The sequence below is a fragment of the Spodoptera frugiperda genome, chromosome 6 (genome assembly GCF_023101765.2).
Source record: "Spodoptera frugiperda isolate SF20-4 chromosome 6, AGI-APGP_CSIRO_Sfru_2.0, whole genome shotgun sequence".
In the NCBI taxonomy this organism is placed as follows: Eukaryota; Metazoa; Arthropoda; class Insecta; order Lepidoptera; family Noctuidae; genus Spodoptera; species Spodoptera frugiperda.
The window spans coordinates 11,989,126-12,006,892 of NC_064217.1; the positions used below are offsets into that span (position 1 = coordinate 11,989,126).

The following is a 17,767-nucleotide window of genomic DNA, read 5'->3' on the forward strand; positions in this document are numbered from 1 at the left end:
ACTTGTAAGGCACGGCTCTAGTGAGTGTTTTAATGTATCGACCGATCACTTAATATCTACTCAAATACTTTTAAAGTTATGATACTTAGGTAACTATCAATCAAGAAAAAGAAAACGCATAATGTCTTATAATCATGTTGATATTCGTTTAAGACATATTATTATGTTTTTTTTTTTACAATGGCTGTGGGCTTTGCGAGCTTTCGTAGTGTGTATTTGAGTTTGTCAAATTGAAAGTATATATATTATTATTCGTCATATAAATATATTGTAGGGACCTATGCAATACCTAATTATTACCAACTTAGATAAATAACGTGACATCAATTCTAGTTTAACGAAAGAACGGGTAAGCAGAAGAATAGGCACCTACTATTCAACTAACATAATTACCTGAGTATTAAGTTTTGAAGATACATATTTCCCATTAGTGTAACCAAACCATTTATGTAATATCGTTTACACAAGTCTAGACCCTACCTAATACTATTGCAAATTTTGAAAAGTTTCGATATGTAGTAAAATGTGACAATCGCAAGTGCGACGTGCAAAGAGTTTTGAAATAATTTCTTTTTGAAAGATATGCATAGGTACTTGATTTGGGCATTTAGATTTTATAAATTATATCTGATCCAACATTAAAATCAATTAAATAAGTACAATCCAATGTAAACAAATATTCTAGAGTAAAATTGATATGAAAGTAATTGAACTTGGCCGCTTATCATATCTTGTTTCGATTTTCGAACTTGGCCTTTTTAAGAACGTGATTTGAACTGGATTTGCGTTCGACGGCAACATTTTTCGCACAGCAAAATAAACAAAAACATATTTATTTATTTATCTGCATTAAAATTTAAAACTTGTATGCTTAGCTCGAAGACTAGTAGTATAAAGAGAGAGGACTGTGTTCAGCAGTTGTTTGTCTTCTGGCTGATGATTTTGATGGTGATGCTCAGCTGTGCGATATTATAATGGGTGTTATATGGTTTATGATATTATTATAGGATCATCCAATTCCTTCTCCCGCCTTTGGCGAGGCGAGAGCGAATGTCAGACTCTTACTGACTAAAAACTACCCAGTTCCTACTCCTGCCTTTCGAGCCGGATACCTGGTAAACCCGCTAGGTAGTCAGTAACTCTGGGGTTTTACGCTATAAAGTGCATAAGGTACGATTGTGACAGGTTTAAGGCGCAAAAATCTTTCTCGACTTTAGAGAATTTCAAGTTTATATAACTTAATTTCCTTTATAGCAAGTAATAAAGAGGTAATTTATGCTGTAAGAAGAAGGTAATTACGTTATATTTAAATATATACTTTTATGATAGGATCTCAAACACAAAAAAATGCTGTAGGTATTTATGTATATTAAATCGTAGTAAATGTTCGTGTGACACAGACTTTAGACTCACGTTAAGACGTTTCTTTTAACGACAATAAATCGGCCAAGCCCACGCTTCCGTAGCCTATTATTTAGGTACGTAATCAAATAATCATTCCGCTTCGCTTGGCAACTTGGACTCGGGAATGAACGAAACGGCAATGAAAAAAAAAACAATTGTTTTTAAATTCACTCTCTGCCTCTTTGGTGCTCGATGCATGTGGGTGGACATGTTAAATTTTTTACGATGTAAATGGCCACCCGATTAAAATGAAACTGTTTGTTTTGGACTTAAATTAACCAGTTAATTGGCATATTATTTAAATGCTTATTCAATTAAATTAAGATTTCCTATAAGTATTATGTACCTAAGTCAGTTTAGGAAAATATACTATACGTATTAGCATAACACAAAGATATTTATTTTGCCCTATAAATTCAATAATTTTAATAGCTATTTTAAGCGTGTAAACAAATAGGAACCTGCCTAACTAAAGTGACAAACAAGGTGTTATCACAGCGAACCAGCTTTATGGAGTTAAAAACAAACACATGAGGTAATAACGATAACAATTAAAATTTATTAATAGTAATAAATAATTCTCAAAATATATCTCATATAAAATATAGTTAATAATTAATAGTATGGCAAAGAGAATTAAATAGTAGGTACCTAATTGGAAACAGTCCAGCAGTGACACCACACAACACTATCACGCGAATGTCCGGTCGATGTAGTCGCAGTCGAACTCCGCGAAGAACGAGTCGAACGGAGACAACGAGTCCTCGGCGAACTCGGAGGGCGTCTCCTGCTCCAGCTCCGTGGAGAACTCGGAGAGGTCGGAGCACAGCGGCGACGGCCAGCGCTCGGGCCGCGGCCCGTCCGCCTCGGGGCTGGACTCCCGCAGCGCCGCCGACAGCGCCGAGATGTAGCGCATGGCCAGCCGCAGCGTCGTGATCTTCGTCAGCTTCTCGCAGGGCACCGGCGTCCCGGTGATGGCCGACGCCGGGACCGCGCGCCGCAGGGTCTCGAAGGCGCGGTTGATCTCGCGCATGCGGCTCCGCTCCCGAGCGTTGGCAGTTTTCCTCCTGTACTTGCTGAGCGGCTGCGGAGTGCGGCGCGCACGCGGCTCGCGGCTGCGCGCGGCGCGCGGCCGCAGCTGGTACTTGTCGTGATCCGGCATGGAGTGACGCCGGCGGCCGCCCCACGCGACCACGCCGCCCGCGCAACGTCGCCTCAAGAAAAATACGCTCACTCCGCCCACTTGCCCCGCTCCGTTCATGTACAGTCGCGCACACAGCTTTTAACATTGCATTGTATTTAAATAAAAACCTACACAATTACGACAAACTTAAATCATGTTATGTACAAGGTGTCAAGCGACATAATTTACGATACGAGATTTCTTTCTCAATTTAAGGTTGTGAAATAATAAATAAACGATTGTGTATGAAGCTTTGAGAAGAAGAATAATTTAGGTAGCCCGTAAAATTGAAAATATGTACTTGCCAATGAACAATACTTCTGTCAGGCTGGATAGTGGGAAAATAGACCCTAACAAACTAGAAAATGTAAATCATTATATTGACAAAAACACGTTGGTACCTATATTTTTATATTAATAATTAATAATGTTAAAAATTGGGTATAGCATCTTATGAATAAGCTGTATAGGGTTTTTAAAGGTAATTGATAAACATACAATGTTTTACGACACACGCCACGTGCCAGTGAGTACCTACCTAATTAAAAATGCACCGTGCGTAGCGAAGCGAGGTAAGACTTGAGCGCGCCCCTGTACCTCAGTCACAATGAATGAACAACATCCAGCTACATAACTCATTGGGTAATAGGTAGTAATCGGATTGATACCATTTGCATATTCGATTCGGCATTTCCGTTCTGAAGGCTCTGCGTGGACTAATTGTTTACCGACCTTGCCGAACGAAGTACTCGACTGTTCCTACGTGGGTTATGATCAAGTCGCGTGTAGGCTGATCATTGGTGACGCAAAATGTCATTATATAACGCAACTACTTACTTGCATAGGTTGCAATTTCGCCCTTTGCACTTTTAGGAAGCAGGTAGGTGGTAGGTCAGTAGTGTAATCATCACGCCTACACTTGACTTAAACTTGTTAAAGTTTTTCTATGAAATTGTAGGAACGAAATTACTTGATATTACTGTGAAGTTAATTTTTAAACTTAATTTTAAAAACATAACATCAACGAATAAAATTAATTACCAGTTTATAACTTAGGTAGATATGTAATTTAACCTTCTTGTTTGTAGTCCACCTGGTACTGATAAGGCTGAATGGTCAAATTCCATATTCAAACACATCATTATAAAAAAAAAGTTATTAATAAAAATCGAACTACGAATTACTTACACAAAGAAAAGTTTAAATCAGCGTCTACGTTTGTATTGACTTAAATTAAATAACTTTAACAATGACTTCACCCATGTCGTTAGCAAATGAACTGCAATGTGAATTGCTGCTATACTTAGACATCAGGCGCTACCTCGCTGACATGAGAGATAACTGCGAGGATTTCTTAGAGCAATTAACCGAGAAAACATTGTGTAAGTTTCCGCCATTACGTTTTTTATTAGAGATTGACGTCATGGACTTGTTGGATGTATCACCTGAACTCGGGGAATTTTTAATGGCGGAACCGAATAAATTTCAAGGAATGTGTAACGATATTTTATTTGCATGTGTTCAAGCCAGCGACATTGAGGCAAGAAATAATATAGAATATGCCCAGGTAGCTGTGATATTAAGACTGAAAAGTGTTCCAACTGATTCTACTTCTAATTCACATTGTTATAAAGGTTTGGTAAACATTGATGGACTGCTGTTGTCCGTTTCGAAACCAGAAAACTATGTTCTCCACTCAGTTTGGTCTTGTCCCGAAGAATGTGACGGCAACGAAGTTATTCTACACTATATACCAAAACATCCACCCAGATGCAATCTATGCAAGAGTATTCTATTTGAAAACAGTGGGTTGAGGCAGTGCGGAGAACAAGTGACTGCAACATTCAAAATACGTGACCAGTTACAAGCAAAAACATTGAAAATTACTGACGATTTAATTTCTAAGTTGTACCTTGGCACACGATACATTATACATGTTGTTGTATCGAAGAAAATAACAAAAGTCTGGTCTTTGGAAAAAATAATGCCTCTAGCAGCTCCAATAACTAGCTCAATCCCTAAAGACGTAGCGGACTTATTCAAAGCATGCAAAGAAACGCCTTGGAAGTTCATTTACTGCCTAGCTTCAAGTATAGGAGTCAATGTTTGTCCTTTACATTGTTTTATGCATCTCAAGATTAACCTCCTGTTAAGTCTCACTAGTGTTAAGGCAAATGCTGTCTCGGGCGCGAGTATCTTACACGTCCTGGTTGGAGGTTTCGACACAAGATACGTTGGAGAAATAATGGCAGATGCAGCGAAACTTGCCGATAGATCTGTGATTTTAGGAGCGTCCAACTCAGTGGCACAGACTGCTTTGATAGCAAGTTCTGGAGGAGTTTGTGTCATGCCGTTACCACTTCACATTTACAGTCATAAGCAGGTTTCAGCTGTATTAGCAGCGATAGAAACAGGTGAAATGAATACTGGCACAGCATTAGCCAAGTTGAATGCAGCAGTGTGGGCGCAAGGGATGGACTTTAAGAAGATGATACTGTTCAATGTCGCTAGTGTATTTGGGAATGTATGCCGCGGCGATTGCGGGGAGTACTACGATGAGATTAACGAGTTTGTGTTACAACGAGCTGTGGAACCAGTCGGTGTCTGCAAGGAAGAAATAAAAGCCCTAAAAGATGTAGCGGCGTATATAGATGTGGTGGCAGGTATTGAAGTCGTTATAGACGACATGACGAAGAACTTATTGCAAAATTATTTCCTTGCAGCTCGGAAAGAGAATACAAAGATCGTTTGTGTTGGAAGCATGAATGCTTTGGTAGCTATTTGCCTTACTTCGGCGAGATTGTGCCGTAGAAGAGTTACTAATATCGATGACGCGGTGTTCGCTATTTGGCTGCATGTATGCGGAAGTCCCGAGCCTCGGTTCGCCCCCGAGGAGTACTTACAAACACCTGCAGACGTGAGAAAATTACAAAAAGTCATAACAAGCTTCAAACATTGGTTAGAAGAATTTACCGGTTGTTGTTTACTGTAAATTAAGTACTTGTGTTATATATGTATAAATACTGGTTTTCTTATTTAAAAAAATAGTTTGCTTGTTATTGTTAATTGTAGCGCTTGTTTTCATTTGTGAATAAATATTTAATTGAAATTAATTATGATTATCATTAAATGTTATTCCCCGGAGGCTGTGCCGTTGTTATACCTACTCATATTTCACCAATTGCGCTCTTACACTCAACTTTGTAATAATGCATACAACAATGTATGTTAAGTAAGTATTATTAAAATACTGACGCAGAATTACTCTACAACAAAAATCCACGGTAATATAGATAATATTACCTTGACAAAACACTCGATCGGGCTAGGCACAAATTAATTTAGGTCTATTTCACAAGCAAAAATTATAAGTAGCTATTAAGTTTCTACAGATAAAGTACGAGCTGGACAAACAACTGCGTAATAAAACAACTCATTCAAACAATTATACATTTATTTGTTATTTGTTCAATATATTATTTATTATGCTTTTGACTAGAAGATAAATTGTTAGTGTATAAATTCATAAGAAGTAAGTAGTTTCTCTTACAAATAACTTACGTTTTTAGCAACTCTAAAAGTATTTAAAGACAACAATAAGTAGGTACTTATTTAAAGTAAGAATACATACAAAAATAAATGCATTAAAATTACTATTTTTAGCACCAAACAAAGTATAACTATATTATTAATTATTACACAGACAATAAGGCACTGTTTATATTACAAAATCACAATCTTCAACAATTTTGTTTACATTGGCAAAGAGCACACCCAAGGAAAAGCTGTAAAGATTGTAGGAGGAACAATACGACAGAAGGCGGTTCGAATTGATAGGAGAGAATGGAAGAAGCGATTGCATCCACCCCAAGTTACTTAGAATAAAGGCATACTGATGATAAATCTCAATAATTTAGTCTAGTCATCTTTCAAAAAGCTAAAATCTAACTTCTTCAGCAACTCCTTTTGCGAGTTCAATTTCAATGATAAATTCATTTGGCTTTGTCTTATCTTCATACTGTCCTCAATAAGAGATTTCAGTACTTCGTCATCTTCTAATTTGTTGGTCATTTTGATGCAATGGTTAGATACAGGTTCTCCAATCTTGAAGTCCTTCTTCTCAAAGGACACCACACTGTATGGTACATTCGAGAACCCATCAGCATCTTTTACTACACAGCTAATAGTTGCCCATGTACACTTGGTCAGCTCATCTAACAAGTTTGTCACATCAGTCATCAATTTATTGGTAGAATCTGCTGCATTGAGGACAATGTCATCAATCTTTGAAAATTCTGTACTCACATCCATAAGTTTCAACACAAAGGCCTGTTGACGAACTTCTTGTAATATCTTGTTTCTGAGTTTGAGGCAGTAGTAACATATCTCTACTATGTCATGGCACTGTACTTCTCTACCTCGGTTAGCTGATTCACCTTTCTTATAATTCAAAAATGCTTTATAAGCATTAGCGTACACAGCCTGGTAGTTGTGCTTGGTGACAAAGTTGTTGATGTCAGCTGTGATGACTTCGTTGCTGCGTCTAGTCGCTGACTGCAGTCTCACAGTGAGTTGGCTCCAAGCAGTTTGTAATTTTTGTATTCTTCCTGTAATGTCATCTGCATTTTTGAAAATCTTATCAAAACCGCCAAGTAAGTGAGATCCATTTGATTCCTTTAACTCAGTTATGTGTGCTTTTCCAGAATCAGTCATCTTCTTGAGTATTTCTTGTCTGGCAAGAAGATTACCAATATTTTTATCAACTGAATTGTGTTTCAATAACAACTGTTTTCCTTCACATTTCAGTGACTCAGCTCTAACAAACAATCCATTGATAAGAGAATCATACAACTCCATTTGTGACATAACAAGATATAAGGCATTCTTGTATAAGTTTTGGCTGTTTTTATAATTATAAAATGCTTTTGGATGTTCCAAACACCTCTGTACTGCTTTTGGGACAATTGCTTCTACATTGTCTTTCATAATATAAGTCTTGTTGTAAAGGAACAACATAATATTTTCATTCCAGTACTTAACAATACATTCATCATCCCCAGGCTCCATGTAGTTCATCTGAGTTATCAAAATTTGTTCACTTGTAGGAATTTTGGTATCATTGCATATCTTAGATTTTAGCATTTGGACAGTTGTTGCATCATCAACTTCGTAGGCAAGCTTAGATAAAGTTGCTACAGAGAAAATATTAACTATTTTCTTTTCTAAAATCTTTTCAAGGACATCAAATATAACAATTTTACTGGCTTCCTCTTTCTGTTCACTTGGTATGTTGAAGGTTACTCGTGATGGGGAGTCTCTGCCTCTTAGTTTTGGATCCCATTCAAGAGCAATTCTCAGCCATTGCTCTATTAAGGCCTTGAATGGTTTGGAAATATAATTCTCTGGGAATACTTCATTTGAATATTCAATGTCCCCATGGAAAGTTTCATACACACATACATTTTCATGGGCCTTCTTCTTAACATGGGGCATCCACTGCACAGGGGCCATGAAGGGCAAGAATGGTCTTTTACCACAGATTAGTTCAAAAGCAACCAAACCAAATGACCAAAAATCAACAGAATTACTGTATGTCTTGCTGTACATGATTTCTGGGGCTAGGTACTGTAAAGTGCCTACTAGACTGGCACAAACAGAGTTAGAATCTATTTCTTTAGCATACCCAAGGTCTATTAGTTTATAAATTACCTTTCTTTGGCCTTGCACAGCTACATTACTCTGTACTGAATCTAATATGTGCATCACAATATTTTCAGGCTTGAGATCTCTGTGTGTAATTTTGTTCTGATGTAGGAAATGCATAGCGCATCTGAGATCACTGAGTATTTGTCTAATTTGTTGTTCTTTGAGGCCTGCACATGATTCTGGTTTGTTGAGCACCTGCCGAAGGTCACCACCGCTGCAGTACTCCATACAAAGAATTGGTAGGCCCGATGGATTGGCGCGCTCGAGTCCTTTGACGAATTCTGGAGGCAAATCTTTGGTACCCACAATATTTGGATTGCGGCAGCCCTGTAACATTTCCACTTCCTTCGTCCATCGCGCTCTGTGTTTCTCAGAAAGTTCATCGCCCCACTGGCATGTCTTTATAGCTAGTTTCTCGTCTGTTTTTTTGTGTTTCCATAATACGACAGTACCAAAACTTCCTTTTCCAAGTTCCCTTTCCTTTATCCAATCACCAATAAATACTATGTCGTCCATTTCTTACGTATAAAAAATAGCGTATGTAGAACACAACTTACAGAAATTACGATAGATATGATACCAAAAATAACTTTACGTTCTTGTTCATTTTACACAAAAGTATTGCGGGCAGTCACGCACGAAACTTTGTTTGATAACTAGTTTCTTTATAGAGTCCATTTGCAAGCGAATATTTCAGATTTTTCTTCTAAATTTTTTTGTAACTTACCTACTTATTGTTATTGAGAGCAGTTCTTATTTGGAACAAGAAATTTATATTTCAGCAAAGCGATGAAATAATGCAGACGTTCTGCAGTTTTTTTTTATGAATATTGCACTATTTATCTTTAATTAGAAAAGGAAGGAAAATGACCCTGTGAAAACTTATTCCACGAAAATAAGGATTCGTTCCTTTTCATGCAACATTTAGCAATAATTAATTGCTAACTTGGTAAAATTACCTATTTCCTTAATTTAAATCAAAAGTCCAGCTATTTAGAAACTAGACTGAGCTGAACTAGTTCTGAAGGTACTTCTATTTCTAATTTATAGTTGAAATGTGTTCTATTTTTTAGTTCTAATCACGTTACGTTTTACATAGCGTAAAAAGTTTGTCCAATGTCATTATTGTCAGTGTCAACCAGCGTCAACCTGATAGTGTCAAATCAAAGAAACTGTCATCATCAGCAGAAAGCTGACTGTTTGTTGTTTTTTTTGTGATTTACTTAATTAAAGTAGAATGTTAATGATAATTCGTAGTAATAATTAAATATTAGCCACAATGTTCGACATAACTGATTTATGTCGCGGCTGTATGAAGGACAATGTAAGTTTAGTGAACTTATATGAAACAGTTCAAATTGAGGAGGACAGCCTTCAATTAGCTGAATTATTGGTGCAATGTACGCCAGCGGAGGTACGTAACTTTAAATGTAATATCATTGATTTAAATATCAAATAAATTATAGTGTAACAATCGTAATTTTGTTGATAGGTAACCAAGGAGGATGGGCTACCACAAAACCTTTGTGATGCATGTATCAAGGTGTTACAAGTCGCGTACACCTTCCGAATACAGGTGATAAAGTCACAGGAAGAGTTAAAAAAGATCCTACAAACAAATATAAAAACAGAACCACTAGATGTCAGTCTAAAGACAGAAGACAATGTCCCGGACTATTTTGATACATTTGAAGATTTTAATTTTGATAATGATTTCCCCAAAACAGAACTTGAAAATGTGATATATACCTGTAACAAATGCAGTAAACAATTTACTAAACACAATAAATATTTAAGGCATTTAGGAGCTCATGAGAATTTGTCCCTAGAGTGTAGTATTTGTAAGAAGTTGTTTGGGAATCAGGAGCTGTTAGACAAACACAAAGCGAAGCATGAGAAAACGACGTGTTTGATTTGTAATAAACATTTTGAGAAGGAAACTGAGTTACTGGAGCACATGGTGATGCATACCGAAGGATTAAATATAAAAGTTGAGAATGAGGTGTCCGTGAACATGCTTCGTTGTGTGGAATGCAATATAACCTTTACGAAAGCGAGATCACTAGCAAGTCATATGAAAAAACATAAAAACAAACAAAACCAGGCAGAATTTGTATGTGATACTTGTGGTAAGAGGTTTCTAAAGAAGTGTATATTAAAAAGACATTTGTCTATGCATGAGAAGAAGTACAAATGTGACGAGTGTTCCAAATCATTTGCAAGGCGAGATCAACTGGTGGCTCATGCATATAGCCATAAAGATAAGAAGCCCTATGTCTGTTCCTACTGCAAGAAAGGTGAGCTTATTCTAGTTACTATAATAAATAACTATCTTGATAAGATTTATATTATATTTCTTGACAGAAATTCAGAAATAAAGATATTATTTCTTTAAGATTCTTGATTCTTGAAGATTCTTTCGATCTTTAAGATCTAATTCTTATTTTAGCAAGAAATAATAATCATATAGTTGTACAATGTACAAAGTTTTTTTTCCAAACTACATATTATTCTTTAATAGACTTTTTAAAGACATTTTGAAATAAAGTCTAAAATCAATTGATATGTTTCCTTCCAGGTTTCTCCCAAATGTGCAGTCTAAAGGACCATGTCCGCACCCATACAAAGGAGACTCCGTACTTATGTTCGGAGTGTGGGAAAGGCTTTGCTAATAACTCCAATCTCCGGCAACATATGATGAGACACACCGGCATTAAACCTTTTGCCTGCAACCAGTGTCCCAAGACATTCTGTACTAAAGGTAACAAAACTTGTCTATGCTGTTTAAACTACTTACTATGTTTATTCATGTTTCACGAAGTTAGTCGCAAGAGAACTTGTAGAGATGTGTTCAAGTCCATTGCAGCTCTAACTCGTTCATGCTACTCATGATTATAGGCCCCCGTTGTGGCTTGAAACTAGTCGCGTAATATCGTTAAATAATAACGTGAGTAAATTATAAAAAATGTGTTTTATAGCATTGCGTTCGTAGACGTTTTTGACGTTCAAAAGTGCCTTCCTGGTCTATTTAAATTAAATAATTTTTGAGTTTGAAAGAATTTCTTAGAGTTTTTGAGATTACAACGACTGAGGAACCAGAATACATTAGCGGTATGATGAGACAAAAACGATGCTAATTGTAGTTATAAGATTTTTATTTGTTATTGGTTGTTTATTTACGAGTTTGCTTTGCATAGAACGAAAACAAAACGAGCCGAAACCGCGTTCGGTTTATTCGATCATCGGGCAATCAGCGCGCCGAACGCGCTCTCGTAAGCGCGTGCTGCCGGAAAGCAAACTCATACTAAGGTTACAGTATCCAATCTCAATGAGTGGTCCTCCGTCCTACCGTTGCAGGGCAGATGACGTCCCACCTGACGACGCACACGGACGCGCACCCGTTCAAGTGCGCGGAGTGCGGCGCCGCCTTCACCAAGCAGAACTCGCTGAAGAAACACTCCCTCATACATCTGCCTGTACGGCCGTTCGCCTGCGATACTTGTAATATGAGGTAATATCGGGTTTTGGATAGTTAACTTTATTTTAAGGGTGTAAAGTTTGCTTTTGATTGCCTCGTTAGTCGAGTGGTCGCAAGTGTGACTGCTGGACAAGGGGCACTTGGCGGGGGCCAAGCAAAAGGGTTCAAGCAAAAAAATCGGCGCGGCCGTATAATATTTTTTCTTGTAACAAATTATTTAATAACTATTCCCTTTATACAATAGTTAGTTATCCACTTCAATAATTATCTATCCATTCACAAATGGCGACACTTGTAATAATGTACGATATCAAATTGTAGAACATGATTTCATTGTTACCTAACCTCAGCGTCAATGAAATGAATCATAATTCTCTTCATGCGTGTTTGATGAATAAGGATATCTAAGTACTTCTGAATTGGACCTTTTTCACTACGTCGTTTGTGTTATTATGTTGCCTAAGATGGAAAAGAGGAGAATGATCCTCCGACCAACCTAAGTGCTCATGCCTGACGGGCTATTTCTCAAATTAAAATTCTTCAGCAATAATGTTGGGAATTTATATCGGTTAAATTTTCACGTAGTAAGTAACGGACTGTAGGGGGACTCCTCTCGAGGCCTCTGGTTGGCTACTCATTCTGCTCAAAGTTAATTTACCAATCAGAGAGCTTATAAACGAGGTGACGCTACGTTTCGATCGCGTTAAAAAACAAACTGGCACTAGACCCTCTGGTCTTAGTAACTATTTGTGATCCCCACGTCTTTCGTAAACCATGCATCATAATATTTATCTAATATCCACTATTTCTTCTCTCCAGGTTTACATGCAAAGACCATTTGAAGCGTCACAACAGGATCCACACGGGCGAGAAGCCATACAAGTGCAGCTACTGCGAGCGCGCCTTCTCCCAGAGCAACGACCTGGTCAAACATACCAGGCAACATGTTGGACAGAATATTTACCAGTGAGTAGTTTTTATACCATTGAATTTTCGACTTTATATCAATGACAGAAAGGTGAAAATCTTTTAAAAATATTGAAGATCAATAAATATTTACCAGAGTAGTATACTAGTTGTTATACCGTTGAATTTTCGACTTTATAACAGAAACAGAAAGTTGAAAGTCTTATAAAAATATGGAAGATCGATAAATATTTACCAGTGAGTACTATAATACTTGTTATACCATTGAATTTTCGACTTTATATCTATAATAGAAAGTTAAAATTCTTTTAAAAATATTGAAGATCAATAAATATTTACCAGTGAGTAGTATACTAGTTTTTATACCATTGAATTTTCGACTTTATAACAATTTACAGAACGTTGAAAATCTTATAAAAAAGCGCCACAACAGAAAATCAATAAATATTTACCAGTGAGTACTATACCGGTTGTTATACCATTGAATTTTCAACTTTATAACAGACACAGAAAGTTGAAAATCTTGTAAAAATATTGAAGACCAATAAATATTTACCAGTGAGTAGTTTACTAGTTTTTATACCATTGAATATTCGACTTTATAACAGAAACAGAAAGATGAAAGTCTTTTAAAAATATTTAATACCAATAATGAATCATTCATTAACGTGTATTTAATCGTTCTACATATCGAGTGTTCTTCATATCATGAATAGATTGCATGTTCAAATGTTTGCCTGATTGAGCGTTCAAATTATCACATGGTTTTTACTATATCGAAATAATTATCTTCATCTAAATATACAGGAAGACATAACTAAATTGTGCTTCGATCCGATCTTAAAATCTATCTCACAATTTTTTCCTAACCACAAAACATTCAAAATTTCAGATGCACAATATGCAGCGCACGGTTTCGTCTGGTTTCTGAACTGAAACACCACTACCCAGTGCACTTCGCAAACGGTAAGAGTGAAGGGGATCAGAATGACTCTAAAGGTGACCCCAAGGACCCCACAGTGACCCCAGCCGACAACAAGACCCCCAAAGAGCTCCCCCTACTAGAAATGAAACCACAAAACGATTTCAACGAACTTATGACGTTCAAGAGTGAAAAAGAGCTCCCACAATTAAAACCGCCACCTGATCTTCCGATTTTGACCCTTAAACCACCTGAGAATAAAGACGACAATGACGTGATGGACTCCAACAGGATTGTTATTACTATAAACAGTTGTGATACGAACGGTGTCGTCAATGGATTTACAATAAAGATGCCCAAAGAAAGCTAGAACTAGACTGCAGAGGTTTGTAATTTAGAACCTTATTGCAACGCTACAAGGTTCATTTCTTAAGCTACTTTGCTATAATTTAGTCTTGTTTTGTACATAATAATTATGTATGGCTGTTACATTTCCTGCCAGTAACAAAATAGAAATTCTCGTTTTAACCGTAGTACTGTTGTATAATTTAGTTTTTACTCTGTATGTTCTACAAACTTTCAGAATGGTACTTTGAAATTATATACGTATCCACAGATAAAAAACTCAAAAAGTCTTTACTAAGTTGCTGCCAGTTGATCTTTGGGTAGTGACACACGCAGGACGTGATAGGTGCATAACAACTGCGGAAAATGTTTTAATATTGAACCTTTTGTACCATAGTGTATGTTAATTTATTTCGTTAAATATATTTTATAGGCTTACCCCCTATTACATGGGACTTATAACATAAATGATGAAAAGTGGGTGTACATTGTATAGTGGCATTACATGCTGTAATGTGCATCTCTGCCTACCCCTTCGGGGATAAAAAGGCGAGATGCTACGTTACGTTAAATATATTTTTGTTTAATCTAATCTAACGACCAATTTGTAATCTCAAATTAAAGGCTGTAAACTAACAAGAGGCTAACATCATATTATTTTTAAAAATTAAATGATTTTTATTTTATTTATATTGTGAATATATCAATGAAATCTTGTAGAAAATTGTCTGTACTATATAAACAGTGTTATTCATTGATCATTTTAATTGTTAACTTATGTTTGGCTGAGTATAAGCCTCTCTTTTATCGGGAGATTTGCGATATTTCCCACAGTGAGCAGGCGCAGTTTCAGACACTTTGGTCCAAATGTGTAAGAGTTTGTGTTTTGGGTTTCATCATTATCTATTATATTTATTTGTTTTCATAGTACCTATTATTTTTTATCGAGGGGGAAAAATCATCCAGACTTTTCCCGCCTTGGGCGAGGCAAGAGAGTGTCAGACTCTTGTCTAAAAAGGACCACGTTCCTACTCCTGCTTGGAGCTGGAACCCCGGTAACCCGTACCATGAGACAAAGAGACCCTTATAGAAGTTCTCAAGTAAATATGTACAAATGTAATGTATTTAATATAGTGATAATAATGTAAGTTTTTGTATAATACAAGTAGGATCGTCCCCAATAAGTTAATTGTATTAAATTAATTAGAAAATTAAATAGTAATATTGTAATGAATGCTCTCTAGACACTATGTAATTGTATCACTAGATTTTTATGATAGGATCTGCCGAATAGTGCCTTCACCGCTTTTATGGGGCTAAGATTAAGACAAGTAATTAAAATAGTTTTTTTAGAAAAACGTATCTCCTGATGATTCGATTAAAGATAGTTTATTTCTGTATTATGTAAAGCTTCTTAAATATTGGTATGATGTAATAAATAAATACATAGTTTATATTTTTTTGTTAGGAGCTGATTATTCCAACGCCCGATTACTTTATCGAAGAAATGATATTGAATTTTTGACGTCAATTTTATGTTACAAATAATAATTATCTGTTGTTGAAAAATCGGCTCTAAAACACGTACGGTAATTAATTTATTTGGAGAAACCAGAAACTCTTTCGAATTATATAATACGAACTTAAAAACACAAAATAATGTTAATATAAGCAATATTTCTAAGTATCTCAGTGCTAGACCAAAGGTAGGAATAAAATAAAGAAATAAAAATGGTGTCCCTTATTTAAAAAGGTTTGTTTTACCAAAAATGCACTGATTTGGGACCTGTCATTTAAAATTCAAACCTTTATTGAACAAATAATGGACAAATTTTATGTATTGTATGGGACTATTGGTATCGTTTTAGATGGTAATATCTTATTTTATTAGATCTAATTTTACCCTTTTTCTACATTTTATTTAAATACAAAAGCCCTGTCCGGGTGCTACTCATTAAATGTAAGTAATGGTTAATTTAATTATGTTTTACGACTTACATTCATTACTTTTTCATGTGACTCGATTAGTTTCGAGCTGTGTCCGGAGCCCATAGCCGCACGCACAACGTGTGTTGTGCAACCAACTGAACAAATTGTGTTATTAATATTACTCAAGTAAAAATTATTATGTTTTATTATCTATCTTCCAGTTTATCTTGTACAAATATTTATTTAGTATTTACTTTGTTATAGCTATAGTTATAGTAGTGTATCTGCATTCTGTTTCAGTAGTTCAAATTATTGTTATTGTAATTTAGTTTATGTTTAAGAATGTGATCAAATACTTGTATTGATGTGGTACGTTTGTCATCGATATTTCTTACTGTAAATGTCAATAAAACCTTTAAATAGTGTTATGTTCCTCACACACTATTTGGCGCATTATAAGTTACAAATTATTTTAACTGCTGTTCGTTAGTCTCGCTAAAACTCGAGAACGGCTGGACCGATTTAGCAAATTTTATACTAGAATTATTTTTAGAAGTCCAGGGAAGGTTTAAAAGGTGGGTAAATAATGTTTGGGCGGTACGAAGCTAGCCGGGTCAGCTAGTTAATAATAATAATAAAAGTTCGGTCAATATTATAAAACACATAAGACAACATAACAACATAACAGTAGCATAAATTGGTATAAAGCTGTGTTAGGAATGTATTATTATCACTGAAAGAAGTTTCGAACTAGCGATTGTCTTGTTTTAAAAATGGCGCCACACCAAAATTAATTCATTTTATTCAAATACTTAAATATTAATAGTAATTGTAATTAGTCACAAATATTATTATTTGTATTAATATATACTTAATCTGCGTATCGTAGGAAAATGCCTTAAACACGTCGATATTTTAATGAAAGAATAAAAGTTATTAAAGAAGTGAGATATTTTATTTTATCCTATCCTTTTTTATGTTACTGAGGATAATCTGACTATTAGTTCGAGCGAAGTACTACATGTAATACTTTTTGATAATTCTCCTTACATCGCCGAATCTGGAAATATGCCGAATATAATGCCAATATACCAACCAAATTGCCTCCCTCAAGGGGTCTCGGGGCTCGATTCCCGGGTTTGGCGAAGTATTGCTGGGCATTTTTCGGTTTTTTGAAAGCACGGTGTCTGGAAATGCGGTATATGGCAATAGGCTCACCGCCTATTACATGGGGCTTACAACATAAATTGTGAAAAGCGTGTGTACATTACGGCATTACGTGTCATAATGTGCACCTCTGCCTACCATAAAAAAGGCGTAATGATTTTTTATACCTACTTTAACAGTAAAAATTCTTAATTTAAACGATTGTATAAAAACATAAGAAAAAACCTACACTTTAATAAATAGTACATTAATAAAGTCCCACAAATAGGTGCTAAAGGTTGCAAAGAATCCCGATTGAATATAAAATGAGCATGGTGGTTAAGTATCATTGTTAGTGGCGACTAAGTAGAGTACTCAAGTAGAAGGATGCTTGAGACGCTCCTCCCGGGGCTACGGGCTACGTCATCCTACGTGACCCAATAAGGGGGTGGGGGGGCTTAGGACCGCGACACACTATGGAAGAAGGTACAGTGGTACAGTACATTTTTTCATGGGATTTTCGCCTTTATATGATTATAATAAAGTCTCTAATAATGTAATAATTTGGTGGAAAGGAGTCGTTTGATCTATAGGTGTAATAATGGCCTTGTGTAATCGTGGTTTGTTTGTAATAATGTCTCATTTTGCTTCTATTTTATCTATTGGTTGTCAATTTATTAGATTAGTTTTTGAAATTCTTTATAACCTACATTTAGATAAACTAAAT

General features: G+C 35.9%; 4 protein-coding genes across 4 annotated transcripts; 2 read left to right on the plus strand and 2 right to left on the minus strand.

The window, feature by feature from the left end:
- Positions 1-1,940: 1,940 nt before the first annotated feature.
- On the minus strand, positions 1,941-2,680 carry LOC118267568 (neurogenic differentiation factor 2). Its single transcript, XM_035581634.2, has one exon. The coding sequence runs from the start codon at positions 2,663-2,665 to the stop codon at positions 2,096-2,098; it is 570 nt and encodes a 189-aa protein (XP_035437527.2). The 5' UTR covers positions 2,666-2,680; the 3' UTR covers positions 1,941-2,095.
- A 1,127-nt stretch (positions 2,681-3,807) lies between these two features.
- Positions 3,808-5,755, plus strand: LOC118267735 (uncharacterized). Its single transcript, XM_035581889.2, has one exon. The coding sequence runs from the start codon at positions 3,837-3,839 to the stop codon at positions 5,577-5,579; it is 1,743 nt and encodes a 580-aa protein (XP_035437782.2). The 5' UTR covers positions 3,808-3,836; the 3' UTR covers positions 5,580-5,755.
- Positions 5,756-6,023: 268 nt separating this feature from the next.
- Positions 6,024-9,029, minus strand: LOC118267623 (inhibitor of nuclear factor kappa-B kinase subunit beta). The gene has a single exon (XM_035581698.2). The coding sequence runs from the start codon at positions 8,807-8,809 to the stop codon at positions 6,506-6,508; it is 2,304 nt and encodes a 767-aa protein (XP_035437591.2). The 5' UTR covers positions 8,810-9,029; the 3' UTR covers positions 6,024-6,505.
- A 414-nt stretch (positions 9,030-9,443) lies between these two features.
- On the plus strand, positions 9,444-14,130 carry LOC118267624 (zinc finger protein 883). The gene is made up of 6 exons (XM_035581699.2): positions 9,444-9,707; positions 9,786-10,590; positions 10,872-11,054; positions 11,651-11,804; positions 12,591-12,737; positions 13,591-14,130. The coding sequence occupies exons 1-6, from the start codon at positions 9,573-9,575 to the stop codon at positions 13,988-13,990; spliced, it is 1,824 nt and encodes a 607-aa protein (XP_035437592.2). The 5' UTR covers positions 9,444-9,572; the 3' UTR covers positions 13,991-14,130.
- Positions 14,131-17,767: the final 3,637 nt, after the last annotated feature.

Bases quoted from the DNA above. Each gene is read 5' to 3' on its own strand.
- LOC118267568 (XM_035581634.2), bottom strand. From the start codon at position 2,665: ATGAACGGAGCGGGGCAAGTGGGCGGAGTGAGCGTATTTTTCTTGAGG.
- LOC118267735 (XM_035581889.2), top strand. From the start codon at position 3,837: ATGACTTCACCCATGTCGTTAGCAAATGAACTGCAATGTGAATTGCTG.
- LOC118267623 (XM_035581698.2), bottom strand. From the start codon at position 8,809: ATGGACGACATAGTATTTATTGGTGATTGGATAAAGGAAAGGGAACTT.
- LOC118267624 (XM_035581699.2), top strand. From the start codon at position 9,573: ATGTTCGACATAACTGATTTATGTCGCGGCTGTATGAAGGACAATGTA. The intron at 10,591-10,871 runs GTGAGCTTATTC...GTTTCCTTCCAG, and splicing joins CTGTTCCTACTGCAAGAAAG to GTTTCTCCCAAATGTGCAGT. The intron at 12,738-13,590 runs GTGAGTAGTTTT...TCAAAATTTCAG, and splicing joins GTTGGACAGAATATTTACCA to ATGCACAATATGCAGCGCAC.